The 13494-nt window shown below is 52.1% G+C and overlaps 1 protein-coding gene across 3 annotated transcripts; it reads right to left on the bottom strand.

The window, feature by feature from the left end:
- Positions 1-623: 623 nt before the first annotated feature.
- Positions 624-13396, bottom strand: LOC137854980 (nuclear GTPase SLIP-GC-like). 3 transcript variants are annotated; one of them, XM_068679027.1, is made up of 20 exons: positions 13308-13396; positions 12667-12734; positions 12209-12352; positions 11775-11855; positions 11067-11181; positions 10265-10487; positions 9746-9952; positions 9210-9428; positions 8482-8657; positions 8310-8328; positions 7969-8049; positions 7487-7592; positions 6908-7041; positions 6302-6466; positions 5400-5557; positions 3916-4138; positions 3686-3794; positions 2760-2896; positions 1990-2080; positions 624-1867 (listed from the first exon to the last, which is right to left on the bottom strand). In XM_068679027.1, the coding sequence occupies exons 3-20, from the start codon at positions 12234-12236 to the stop codon at positions 1800-1802; spliced, it is 2340 nt and encodes a 779-aa protein (XP_068535128.1). In that variant the 5' UTR covers positions 12237-12352; positions 12667-12734; positions 13308-13396; the 3' UTR covers positions 624-1799. The 3 variants fall into 3 exon arrangements, with proteins under 3 accessions (XP_068535128.1, XP_068535130.1, XP_068535129.1); XM_068679029.1 differs by having other exon boundaries at positions 4006-4138; XM_068679028.1 differs by lacking the exon at positions 13308-13396 and adding an exon at positions 12952-13301.
- Positions 13397-13494: the final 98 nt, after the last annotated feature.

The following is a 13494-nucleotide window of genomic DNA, read 5'->3' as shown; positions in this document are numbered from 1 at the left end:
TGCAAGGCGCAGCTTTCCTGCAAACAGTGCCTGGGGTTTGATGGCTCACCGGCTGCTGTGACTCAGGGAATTTTTTCTTCTCGCCTTCGTCTGTCTTTTGCTTTTTTCTGTCTGTGGTGTGTATAGCATGTGTCATGGTTAACAGGGGCTGAAGAAGGAAATTGTCTGATATGACGAGGAGTGATGGCTTTAAGCTCAGAGAGGCAAGGTTCAGGTGAGGCATTAGGAGGAAATCCTTCCAGTTTCAGGCTGCCCCAGGAGCTGGGGGTGCCCCAGCCATGGGGGTGCCCAAGGCCAGGCTGGGGCAGCCTGGGCTGGGGGCAGGGGTCCCTGCCATGGCACGGGTGGCACTGGAGGGGCTTCAAGGTCCCTGCCAGCCCAAGCTATTCTACAATCTGATGGTTGTAGATGAATTCTGATGAATGGCTTGGGATGGAAAGGACCTCGAAGATCATCTAAGGGCAGGGACACCACCCACCAGATCGGGTTGCCCAAAGCCCCATCCAGCCTGGCCTTGAACACCTCCAGGGATGGGGCACCCACAGCTTCTCTGGGCAACCTATGGCATGGCTTTTCTAGCCCAGGCATGGCTTTGGTAGGAGCACACTAAGTATCTACTAGTCTGTTTTGAACATTTTTATGGTATTAGCAAAATATCAGAAGAGATACAAGCCTCGTCGGTACAATCGGGCTTCGTTTGGGGTGTAGGCACACCGGGTGGCGGAGTGAAACACACACACGTATCTCCACGTGCACGAAGGGGCCCAGAGGCACAGCAGCCAGTGAAACCTCAAGAACTCCAGCACAGACACAGGCACCGTGGTCCTGCTTCTCCCAGGAGAGCATCACTTCCATGGTCCGGGCTGCCAGCACCACGAGGAGTCAGAGCTGGAGCCCCCTCGGGTGCGGAACATGGCACGGCATGCAGGGCAGGGGCACTGCCCGGGTCTCTTACTTAAATAGCACCATCCAATGCATACAAAATATCTCAGAAATGCTTTTCTAAGAGGAAAAAAAAGCACCAGAGGTGATTCCCCATGAAGCCACGGAGTAAAGAGAATGTGAAATGTGTTCATCTGATTCGTGTCCATATGGAACAATGCTGGGGTATGATGAAATGTGATTTCTGTCTTCCATACCCTTGTATAACCACAGGTCTAAGAAGAACAGAGTGGTTAATGTGTAGAGTTCTCGTAGCTTGCAAAGGAATGGTCCAGCAATTCGTGTCAATAGGGGATAAGAACAAAGGGGGTTCAGAATAACTGCTAACTATTGGGACTGTTGCAGGGGACACCGTGCAAGTCTCTGCTATCTGCCCAGGAGATTAAGGAGAAGGGGAAAGCTGAAGGAAGACTAAAAGACAAAGGTTGCAGGGGACGCTGCACAAGTCTCTGACATCCAGCCAAGTTGGACAAAGGAGAAGGACAAGAGGGAGGAAGACTATGAGCCTTCAGCATGAGAGACCCCCAGAGGCCCCCAGAGGGACCACCGGAGACTGATATGCATGCTCCAGTTTTGGGTTTGGATTTGGAAACTAATTATAATAACCCTGTTTTTTTAGAAGTAGTAATGAATATGTATCAGCCTAGGAGCATAAAACCAGCTGCTTGATGTAACTGGTGTGCGTCTTGGTGGAGCGGAGACTCCCGGCACACCCAGTGTTGTTTGCTTACCTCTATTTCCTTAATAAATTGTAAACTTTGATTGTAACCCTATTTGGGACTTTGCCATTTATTACAAGAACAAGCCACCAACGTGAATAATAAAACCACATCGTCGGAGACAATTCCCGCGGCTCTCTAAGCGACTTTGGCTGATTGCAGGGCCTTGTGAATGTTGATGATGGTGAAAAATTCTCTCTGCAAGTCTGCAAAACAGAGGAGCCTGTTAGAGCGGCCTGGGCATCTGGACCCTCTCGTGCCCCCAAAACGGGGAGGAAGGAGTGCAGGACCTGCACGAACAGCCCCAAAGCCGTGCTCGCGGCCATACCTGGCAGCTTGCCGTCCAGCTGGTCCCACGGGCAAAAGACCAAGCCGAGAGCGCTGGAAAAGTCCTCCTCCAGCTTCCTGGGGATCTGCTTCTGCAAGCGCCAGGCAGCCAAGCACATGAGCAGGGGACAGGGCTGAAGCCCCCCAGTCCCTCCCAGTGCCCGTGGGGACCCTGGGACGGGGAAAGCTCGGGGACAGCCACCCCCCACCTCCATCCAGCCAATTCGTTGCTGCAGGTGCTGGTGCACAAGAAGGAGAGCCCAGCTCGATATTTTGATAAGGATTAAGGATTTCCATACAGCTTTTCAGAGCACAGCCTCTCTGGTAAAATGAGCCACGAGAGCCCACTGGGGCTGATGGGCTCCGGGGGGTGGAGGCGGCAGCTTTGAGCTCCTCGAAGCCCCTTCACCCAAACTGTGGTTCATGTGGGGAGAGGAGTGAGGTGGTTACCAGTTACAGGTAACTGCTAGACCAGTTACAAGTCTGCAGGCAGCCCCTCCAGTACAGGAGCGTCTACACATTGGTGCCTGGAGCTCAACTTGGTCCCTAGTGGTGATGTGCAATGGATAAATGGTGTTAAACACCTCTGTGCTTCTGGAGGCGGCTCTGCTGCCAAAAAAAGCCATGCCGGAGAACCTGCTGAAGCCAACATCTCCCAAGGAAATTCCTTCCCGTTATCACACGCGTTCACAAGATCCTTTTTGGACCATTGTCCCCTACCCACAAGCACTGACCATGGCTGGAGGGAGGTCCCCAAGGCGCCCAATGTACCTGCATGTCCTGGAGGTGCCCTTTCATGCTCTCCTCAGCTCTTTCAAACATTCCTCTCTCCACCTCTCTCGTCACCCCAGTGCTAAGGATGGTTTTCATCCGCTGGAAGGCTTGTAGTCCTCTTACCATGGCCGCCTCTGTGGCAAAGAGGGGACTGTCACACGGGGATCCAGAGCGAGGACACAGGTGGGGACAAGGGGCAGGACTTTGTCCCTTTTTTGACTCCTGGCCCAAGCCCATTTCCCTGCACGTTTCGCAGGCACCAATTAAACAGGGATGTTCCCCAACAGGAGCTCGTTATTTTTCCTCTCCGTATTTTTTTCCCCGTGCCCCACGAATGTTTCCAGAGGTCAGAGAAAGAGCAGCTGGCTGTGAGGAGAGCTCTGTTGGGGTGGCCCGTCCCCAGGACACCTCCCTGCTTTGGCCCAGCAGTGCATTTCCACAACTAACTACCCCAGGAATTAAGGTGTCTTCCCAAAGCCAACGCGAGCAACTTCTGGATTTGGGGTTTTGAAACGTTTCGCTTTCTGACTGTGCCACCTACTGATAGGAAAGGAAGGAAAAATCAAAATCAGATTCAGCAGCTTATTGCTTTAGCATCCTTCCTCTCCTTCCTTCAGAGGCAGTCAGTCTAATAAGAATGAATTACTGCTAGAAAATATCCATGATTTGCAAAAAATATAGAAAATAGAGTAAATCAGGGAAGGAATTTTCTCTATTTGTGCATGATCTACTTTGGATTTCAGAAATCTCCACGAGTTGATGACCAAATAACAGATAATCCTTTTGCCCCGTAGATTTCTTCGCAGCCTTTCTACAGGTAGGTGGTAAGCCTGGGCCCTTCTGCTGAGCCCTCACTGGGGTTATTCTGCGAAAATCAAAACCTCCAGGGACAAAGAGGAAAAAAACGAGGTGGCTGGTCTTACCTTCATAGCAGAGCAGCAGGTCGTTTTGAATGGACGCTGCAAGGGACTGGTAGATTTCTGCTTTCCTCTGCAGGATGAATTTTTCAGCCTCAGCGACGATGAAGTCTGTCTGCAGGAGTAAGTTCAAATGTTTGCCCGCCGGTGCTTCAGTCATACAAACAAACTCAGCTCACAACTTCAGAATAAAAATCTCAGAATGATGGCCTAAATATGAGGGTGTCGCTAATCACCTCCCCAGGTCCCACGGAGGCCGTGCTTTCCCCCTTTCCTTCTCCCATTGCTCGTTCCTGCTCGCACAGCCCCCTTCGAGGTGAGCGTACCTCCTGCTTGAGGAAATGGAGCTGCTTGCTGTCAACCACCAGTTGCATCCCAACTTCCTGCAGTTTCTGCTGCACGGCATTTTTGAAGGCGTCCAGGCAGATTTTCAGCGTGGAACGGGTGCTCATCTGGATCCTGCGGGGCGGGAAATTCATCGGGAAGGACAAAGCCAAAGACGGATCCTCCCCACCCAGCAGGGCAGGATGTCCATCCCAAGCCACAGACCCACAGGGAAGGACAAAGCAAGCACAGCAGCACGGTTTCCATGCTTCCTTCGCCTTCCATCCTCAGTCCAGACTGAGGATGTGGTTATTTTTTCTTTGCAAAGGAAAAAATGCTGCACGCAATGGGTTTTCCCTCCATAAACCCGATGATGTAAATGCCACCCTCCTCCACCTCGGCTGGAGGAAGCCCTCCTGGTCCTGCAGGAGCGGCCTGAGCTGCTCTCCTCCAGGACACAGTGCTCGGGGTGATGTTCAGGTCCCACTTCAGGGTATCCAAAGTCAGCAGCAGCATGAGACGGGCCGAGGTTGTGGGGTGCCGTGGCAGATCCCTGCTCCACGATCAGCAGCCACAGGAGGCACAGGGTTGTCACATTAAGGAAACAACCGAGTAAAAACTTGTCTTTCTTTCAGCTCTCTTTGCTGCTTTTTCACCTTCTGATGGCTCTGCTTTCTGACCCTGTTTGGATACGTGGGCACGGCAGGAGGAACTGCTCAACATAATACACAGAGGGGGGAGAAGCTGCTGAGGGTCTGAGAGCAGATGAAGCTACACGTGTGGCTGAGGGGGGTGGACAAACTCCTCTGGGGACCACAAGGGAGCCTGAGGGACCCGTTACGGAACAAGTCCTACAAGGTGGCTATGGCCAGGTACCCGTATCTGCGACAAGGACAAGGAATCACAGGAGAAGATAGCAGAAATATCGAGTTTGGATATGCGTGTAGCAGAACTGGGATCTCTGAGGAAAAATGTGATTGGGGTGAGTGATTTGTTTGGGAGGTGACTGGGGCAGAGAAAGGGATCGAGAGGGATGGAGAAGAACAAGCAAGGAAAATATAGGGAGAAAGGGAGAAAAAAATGATGCTGATCAAGGCTAAGCGAGGAGCAGCTCGGTGCACTTGTCCTGACACCACAGCCTGCCCTGTTTTCCTGTTAAACTGCCTCCCATAAACAAAATAATAAACAAAAAAAGGGAGGTTCAACCTATGTCGCAGAGCGTTGGGGTTGGACATTTGGAGAGGTTTCGCAGTGCAAGGCTTTGGGAGCAGGCTGCTTGGGGAGGTTGAAAGGTCCCAAAAGAGGAGGCGGGTGGGAAGCAGAGAGACAAATCCCCAGCAGCAAGGAGCTGCTCGGCCCCCCTGCTGCACCCCCAGGGCCCTGCCTGGCCCCTCACCTGAACACCTCCCCGAAGCTGGGGTCAATTTTCCTGTAGATGGGCTGCGCCAGGGCGTCGTTGATGTCAATCCTGAGGAAGGTGCGGGAGGCGTAGGCCCCCTTCTTCAGGCACACGGCCTTCAGGGTGCGGTGGTAGCCCTGGTGCCCGTGACTGCGCTGCGGGACGGGAGGCGCAGGCCGTGAGGCCACGAAAACAGCCCAGGAGCAAACTTGCAGGGGGGGAAGAACGGGGTTTCCAGCTAAATTTTTGGAGGCTGGGGCTGCGTTGGACCAAAGGAACCTCGAGCCGGCCCAGCAGCCACTGCTGAGGCCTCCTTCCCAGGCAGCTCCTTCCTACCACCCTGGGGCAGAGGAGGTTGTTTATTTTTTTTTTGGGTGGTTTTGCTTGGCTGGGAGGCAGCTGGCCAAGTCCCCACCCAGAGATTTTTGCAATGTTTTAGCTCGTTTCACCAGGTAGGGCATTTCCACGACTTCCAGGTCACTGCCCAAGCTGCCAATCTGCCGACTTGGGCTTCCCCTTGCCAGAGGCCAACTTTTGGCTACACCACCCCCGAGCAATGCTGCAGCAGGGCTTGTGCTCATGTCCCTGTTCCTTGCACCCCCAAGGACCAGCACCCAACGTGCTTCCAAGTGCTGCTGTTTGCAGTCAGGCTCCAGGCAACAGAAAGGAAAAAGCAAACCGTGCCCCGCACATCTGCAGCCCCCAGGACACTGCCAGCCACCAGGGCTAGCACAGCCCCTGCCCGGGCACTGATGCCACCCAGCCCAGCAGGTCTCTTTGTCCTTTAAACTGTCCTTGGTGGTTCAAGCAGCCACCAGCCCTCATGCACAGGCAGACCTCTGGGGCTTTTTCCCAAACCAATTAGTTATGGGATTGCAAAAACCCCGCTTGACACCCACCTTGAGGAGACTGGAGATAGTTTTATTGTATGACTTCTTCGCTTCATCTACACCTTCCCTGAGTGGCTGTTCGATTGGTGCAAAGCATTTCTGGATGTCATTCTCCAAGTCAGCGATCTTCTGCGTAATGAAATCCTTCAAGTAATTTTTTTTCGCAAGCTGAGACTGAATGGACAAGAGAGGGGAAAAAATAATCACTGAAAACCTCGTGCTGGAAGCAAACATAAATAGGGCCATAAATAATCCCACCAGCTTCCCCACATGCCCCAACCACTGCCACCAGTGCTGCCCAGTTCCCTGGCTGCTTTCCCCAGTGCAGGGTCACCGCTCAGGCAGACCTGCACCAGAACTGTCCCCTCTGCCCCGGGGGACAGGAGGACAGCCCGGGGCTCTCCTGGCTGGGGAGGCTGCAGGAGATGAGCTGAGGCTGTGGATATTTTGGGCTGCGGTGCCTCGACGCATTTGTCAGCCCCCTGCGAGATGTTTTGCCCGCAGGTTGTGTACGTGTCGTGCTGGAAATGTGTGATGTGAATTGCCTGCTCGAAGGGAAAGAGCCTGTCAGGAAAGAATAAACAGCAATGCTCCCAAAAGCTGCTCTGGACAAACCTGAGCATGTTTGTTGGACGGGAGAGTCCAGATCAGTGAGAAAATGACCATAGCCTCTGTCGTGTAGTTCAGCAGCTTGTTCCTCTTCTGCTCGGTGTAAAACCTGCGGATGTGCTCCCTCAGCTTCGGGACCTCTGCAAGGGGTGAGAGGCCAGGTTAGCAGGGGGGCAGCCCTTCTGCAGGACACCCAGGACACCAGCTCCAGCCTGGTGGTGGCCTCCGAGGAGGCTCCCAGGAGACCCTGACAGCCTTGGGGGTGCTCAGGGCTCATTTCTGCAGCCCCAATTGCCTGGTTTGGGTCAGCACTGGTCCGTCCAGGCATGGGGTGGGGATGTAGGGGCACACACAGGGCCCCCAGGACTCGGGTTGGTCCCGCAGAGCCATGCGGGCACCCGGGGGACTTGCCCAGCAGAGTGCACGAGAGGGGCACGCTTTCAAAAGAGGAGGGAAGGGGAAAAAAAGCATCCGTGCCAAACCACCAAACCAGAAGGGTTTTAGCAAAAGTAACACCAAAGACACTTCATGTGGCTTTGACCCAACTCCACACCCATATATCGCATGCATAAAGCCGACTGTTACCTGTTTCTTCCTTGCTGAGCGTATTCCCCTGCCAGTACTCGCGGGCACTGACCGTGTACACGAGGTCAGGCTTGCACACAACCTCAGAGTCGCTTGGAAGCTTTTTCTGAAACACACACACGCTGGGTTTGTTTCTGCAGCATAATTTGATCTGGGCTCTTCTTCTTTATGAGGCGAATGCTGAATCAGGGGGGTTCCCATCACCAAAGTCCTGCATTTCTTGTGTATGCAGCAGAGAATTAAACTGGAGATGATTAGGAAAACCCGTTGGACCCAAACACAGAGGAAAAGAAAGGTTTGTAGTAAGCAGAAGCTGCTAGGTGGTGACCAGACTTCAAGGAAAATGTCTATTAATAATAACAGGCAATGTCTATTAACAATAACCACGACAAGAATATTGTAGTACAGGCATGCACCAGACTTTAAAAGGAACAGATTCATGAAAGAGACAAATTCTGTCCAGGCTCTCCGAGCTACTTTACCATGAGGGTTTTCTTCATCATTTGGCTCTTCTCTTGCTTCACAGTTTCATTCCTTTCTAGGATGGCATCATGTTTATTTATCTACGTTGGGGAAAGAATAGGAGTTATTATTGACATTTTCTGGCAATGCTAAATAGATCTCTGATTTTTTTTATTTTTTTTTTAAGGCCAAAGGGACTGTCTGGGACAGTTTCTCCCTAATATAAGAAAAAGAACTACACAGTTTTTGGTTTCTTCATCAAATCCATCCGTTCTGCTCAAGTGACACTGAATCACACGGGAACCTCTCCCCTTTTCTTAAACGACCCAAAAGGGATGAAGAAGCTTAAGACTATACTCACATGGTCTCTATTTTTTTCCCTAAAAAGATAAAAAGGCAGAAATTACACATTTGATTGATTTTAGAAGGTCCTGTAAGGAGAAGGGGAGGAGGACCACATGGCATCGCCCACCCAGCACCCCTGCACGGAGCTCGGGCTCCGGCAGCCCCTGGACCTCGGCTTGTTCCATTACTTTTTGTACTCCTCTGGATCCAGCTCATCAGACTTTGTGACCACCAAGGCAATGTCCCTGCACATCCCGCTCTGGAAAGCCTTCATGCCTTCCTTCAGCAGCATCTCATGGGTTTTTCCTCCCAGAATACGTTCAAAGGAGTTGACCACCCAAATGATGGAGCATTTGTTGATGTTCTGCAAGGGGGAGGAGGGGAAGAAGGGCCATAAATAAAGGATATGAAACATCAGCAGAGAGTAAATACAAGAGATGCTGAGCACCTTTAATTCTCATTAACTCTGGTGAAGAACTGGGATGTGCAATCTTTGTGCTTCCAGCCAGAGACCTCATGCTCCCATCACGAATTCCTACAACCCAGGACTGCAGCCGATGGGGGTTTGGGGTGGACACCAGTGCTTGCCCTAGTAGGGTGTCTGGTGACAGCACGGTACCGGGAGGGAAGGAAACTAAAGATGGGATCAGCACCAGCAGGGCCTCTTCTTGTAGCACGCTACCAGAAGAGAAATGCTTTTGGCCTCTGGTGCCATCTCCAAGCAGGGAACCGCACCACTTCTGAGCTGGAAAATGCAGTAGCTCAGGGGTGCAACACTAAAAAGCTGCTCTGGCCCTTCTGCTGAGAGGTTTCCCTGCTCCCCACAGCCCCACGGTGGCTCCCAGCTCTCTCCATCACCGGTGAGCAGAGGGCAGCGCCTCTTCCCTCCTGCCCCACGCCACAGCTGGCCGGTCACCTCTTTCCACATCTCGTCCCTTTTGGCGTTGAAATCTCCTGTCCCTGGGATATCCACGAAGATGACGCCTTCTGGAATCATTTGTGAATCTGGGACGGTCACTTCCACATTTTTGATCAGGGGCCAGAGCCGCGTTATGTCTTCTTCTTTGCTGTTTTCTGGTTTGGGGCTGCTCTGACTGCGGATATACGGACCCATTTTGTCCGAAAGATCGTTAGCCTGGGACACAGCAAGGGAAAGAAGCGGTGCCCCTGCTTAGCAAAGAACCTCAGGGACACCAGGAAACACGGAGATTTGCTGTGGCTGGCCGTGATACCCAAAGCCTTGTGCCCAAGGTGCAGGCACCAGGATGCAAAGAGGGGTCCCAAGGTCACCATGGGTGGAACAACCCAAGAAGACCAGGCTCTCCCCTTCATGGTGAATCCAACAAACAAAAATGGGGAAGAGCTGTCACCTTCCACCGTGGGCGGGCAGCAGGAGGCCCCAGGAGACCCCTCCGTGATTCTGGGATCCCGTGCAATACAGGAGCTACTCACTGTTGTTTCCTTCAGGAGAATACATCTTGACGGGGGAATAGAGACGGCAGGTTTCATCCCGCACAGCTCTTCGTAACTCTTCATCTCCGCTTCTTCCCCGTAGATAGCAGAGATCTTCAAAGCAGCCTCGCTTTTCTCGTGGTCGTCCTCGCTGTCTTCGTCCGGGTCCATAAGCTCCACCAGACCCTTCAGCTCTTCCTTCCACTCCTGTTGGGACAGAAGAGGTCATGGCTGGGGTGCCTGGAAGGGAGAAAGGGGCCTGACAGGACCACCAGGGGACAACCAGCACGTGGGGACAGCAGGGGGACAAGGCAGCAAGGAAGAAATTCCATTTCTTGTTCCCTCCGTGCACACCCAGCTCAAAGGGAACCGGGTCTGGTGCCCATCACTTCTCTGGGGTCATTTTGGCCATTGGGGTCAATTCTCCCCCAAAAACATTCTTCCAGAAGGCTGCAGAAGCTTTCTAGGTCTCCTTTTCTTTCCCCCCAAAAATGGCAAAAATAGAGATCTTCTCCATGCCTCGTCCGTGAGGAGGTGAATTTTGGCCTCGTGCTGTTTGCCACGGCTTGTGTTGATCTGCACCACGCAGGATGTGCAGGCTGCGCTCCCGGACACCGGCAGGAAGAATTTTTTGTCTATGATGGCATTCAGCAATGTGCTTTTCCCTGCCCCGGTGCTGCCGAAGAGGCCGATGTGAATGGGGTCCAGCAAGATGTCTGGCTTCAAGCCCATGAGGCGGTTCCTGAGGGCAGAGAGAAGGGAAAAAAAAAAAAAAAGACAATTTAAATAACTCCCACGGGCTTGTGCTTTTCAAAAGGGTGAAACTAACTTCTTTTCCTACAAGATTTGAGCTGGGATCTGTGAGATCCAGGATAAGCCCCGTGTTGGGTTCAGGGACAGGTGCCCAACAGCACGCTGCACATCACATCAGCTCCGGCCTCCTCTCGGCACCATCTGGATTTGCACCTTCTGATGGGCTTTTTATGATGGGATTTGTTTTTGATTTTATGATTTCATCCCATCAGGAACGGGGCTCACTGCCCCTGGGGAGGGTCCCTCTTGGACCAGGGAGGAGAGTGCCAGTGAACCTGGACACCCCGGGACACCCCCATGGATGTGGTGTCCTCCTGGGCTGCCCAGCAGCACGACACCCCCTGCATGCACCAGCCGAGGGAAAAAACCTTTGCAAGGTTCCCAAATATTCTGAAAATATCTCCTCTGCCAGAGATTTCTGCTGGCTTCAGAGTCCTTCTGTGCGCCAACAGCTCTGGGCCACCCCTTCCCAGGCAAGGACCAGGGGAACAAACGCCGGGCAACTCACTTGAGGTACTCGATCCCATTCCTTGTCTCGGGCAGCCTGTGCTCAGGGAGGAACTGCAACAGCTTCCTGGAGGACGCCTCCAGAGCGGCTTTTAGTTCGTTTTGCAGCTTTTTACCTGCAGGGAGGGTCAGAAGTCAGAGCAGCCCCGACAGAGCTCCCTAGGGAGACATCACGAGCCCCGTACTCACAGGACTTCAGAGCCTCTTGCTCCTGAGAGCAACTGAGTTGTGTTTTTGCAATAAAAGATGTTTTTGCAGTGGGAAATTCCTCTAACCTTGCATATTCAAAAGAGATTGTGCGGCAGAGCAGTGGGGAGTGTGTGAAGCAGAGGAGGGGAAGGTTCCCCTGTCCCAAAGTAAGGAGGATAGCTAAGAAAAAAGAGGATGAGCAGTACGAAATTAGGAAAAACAAAAACCACAAGCCCTCTGGTCACGAGAGAAGGAGGAAAAAATAAAAGGAAAAGGAGAAATTAACAATTGGTCAAATAAAATTGTACATGTATGGTATAGAAAGGCATCGAGTAGGTTGTGAACCTGCAGTACTCAGGCAGTGAGGAAAGGGGAGAAATCAGCTGTCAGGTAATAGGGGATAAAAGGTTAGGGTCAACTTTTACTGTACACTCCTGATTGCAGGACGCCCATCATTAATCACAAACAAAATAGCTTCACAGAAGATCCTCTCTAAGAAAATCATTGGGATTTTTCTCACACTCTCCATCCTCAGGATTCTGGTCTCTCCTGAACTTTTTCTTTTTCCTGGGAGTCTCCTCCAGTGAGTCATCGCCACCACCTTGTCAGAGGGAAGGGGATTTCTGGTTAGTGTGCCTGCCTGCTCAGCCTCTCTGGGGGCGTTGTGAGCTGGGGATCCTTCCTGACAGCACCTTTAACGCCCTCATCTATCAGCCTCACCTGAGAAACGACCAGCTCATGAGCTAAGGAGGGATTTATTCCTAATATCTAACCCAAACCTGCCCTCTTTTAGCTTAAAGCCACCCCCCTTGTCCCAGGTCCCATCTCGGAGGAGATGCTGAGCCCTTCTCCATCGTATCCAGGCCCCTTCTCCATCGGGTGCACCTCGAAGGGAGCAGCACTGCAGCACCCAGGACTCGTTCCCGGTGCTGTTCGTGGTGACACCGAGCTCACCGTGTGCCAGGGGTCCTCCTTCTGCCATCGGGATGGAGAAATACAGAGCTGGGATGAGCTCGGGCAGGCAGCAGGGTGCTGTCGTGGGACGGATGCACGCAGGTGGTGGCCCCAAAAAAAGGACAGAAACACTGCAAAAACCTCCTGAGGGAGAGAGGAGCACAGTCACCATCTGCATTGCCTTGAGGTGACACCACCAAGGCTTCATGCTGGTCCAGAGCAGGACTTTGGGAGGTTTTTGGGCTTCTGGCTTCTTCGCAGGACACCACGGCTTAGCCTTAAGGTGTCCCCAGGAGCAGGCTCAGCCCCACGCTCCGCGTGGGCACACGATGAACGTGAGGGTGGCAGGAGATAGAAACACACCAGGGACATCAAGGCTGATAAAACGGGCAGCCTTGAGAGCAGATGTAGAAATTATTTCAAGCAGATGCCACCCAGCACCCCGTGTCCGTACGTACCTGCCCCACGTGTGCTGCTGGCCACGGCACACCAGGAGAAAAGAAGCAACTGTCGCTGAAAACCTGGGCTGCAGGAAAAAAAAAAAATAGTTTCTAGGATTATCCTTGCTCTTTTATACCCTGTATCCTTTCTTTCTTTTTTTTTTTTTTTTGGTACTTTTGATTAGCATTTTTTTTTCGCCTGAAAACACGTCAGGTAGACAGCTGTATACTACAAGGAAATGATCACGCAGAGTAAATCATCAAACAAGTTGCCTAGAAAAAAGAAAGCAAAGCAGCACCCACCCTTTATGACTCCAAACCGGTGACACCTACACAGCACAATCTTGGACGAACGTGTGAATGCCGAGGTTACGATTCTGTTAATTTGCTTTTCCAAGAAGGCAGGTTTTTAGGTTGAGTCAGATTAGAGCTACTACAAGAAAACCAACTCCAACAATTTATACCAGAGGTGCTGAGAGGCTGGAATATTTTTCCTGGAGAGAAACCCTTCCCCAGACTTCTGTCAGTAGGTATAAGGTGCTGTTAATTAATCAGGTTATTAGCAGAGAATACATTATTTAGGCAGCAGAAGTCTATCACAAGAGTAGATTCAATATACATAAGATTATAAAATCTTTGTTTCGGAGTTGAAGGCTTACCCAAAACACCCCTCCAGCAGCAGAAACGAAACTCAGGTTTCGAAACCCAGGGCAGCTCCAAACTCCTCCTGCAGGGCAGGGGCAGGGGCCAGCCCATCCCTTGAGTCATTTATGTCCTCAGCTGCTTCCTCCTTGCACTCTCGCAGCCTGTAAATGCTGGCTGCTCTGCCGAGGGCTTTGTTTTTGG

This window comes from Anas acuta, chromosome 3, assembly GCF_963932015.1.
Source record: "Anas acuta chromosome 3, bAnaAcu1.1, whole genome shotgun sequence".
NCBI classification, from domain to species: Eukaryota; Metazoa; Chordata; class Aves; order Anseriformes; family Anatidae; genus Anas; species Anas acuta.
This window is presented reverse-complemented; position numbering and strand designations above follow the sequence as displayed.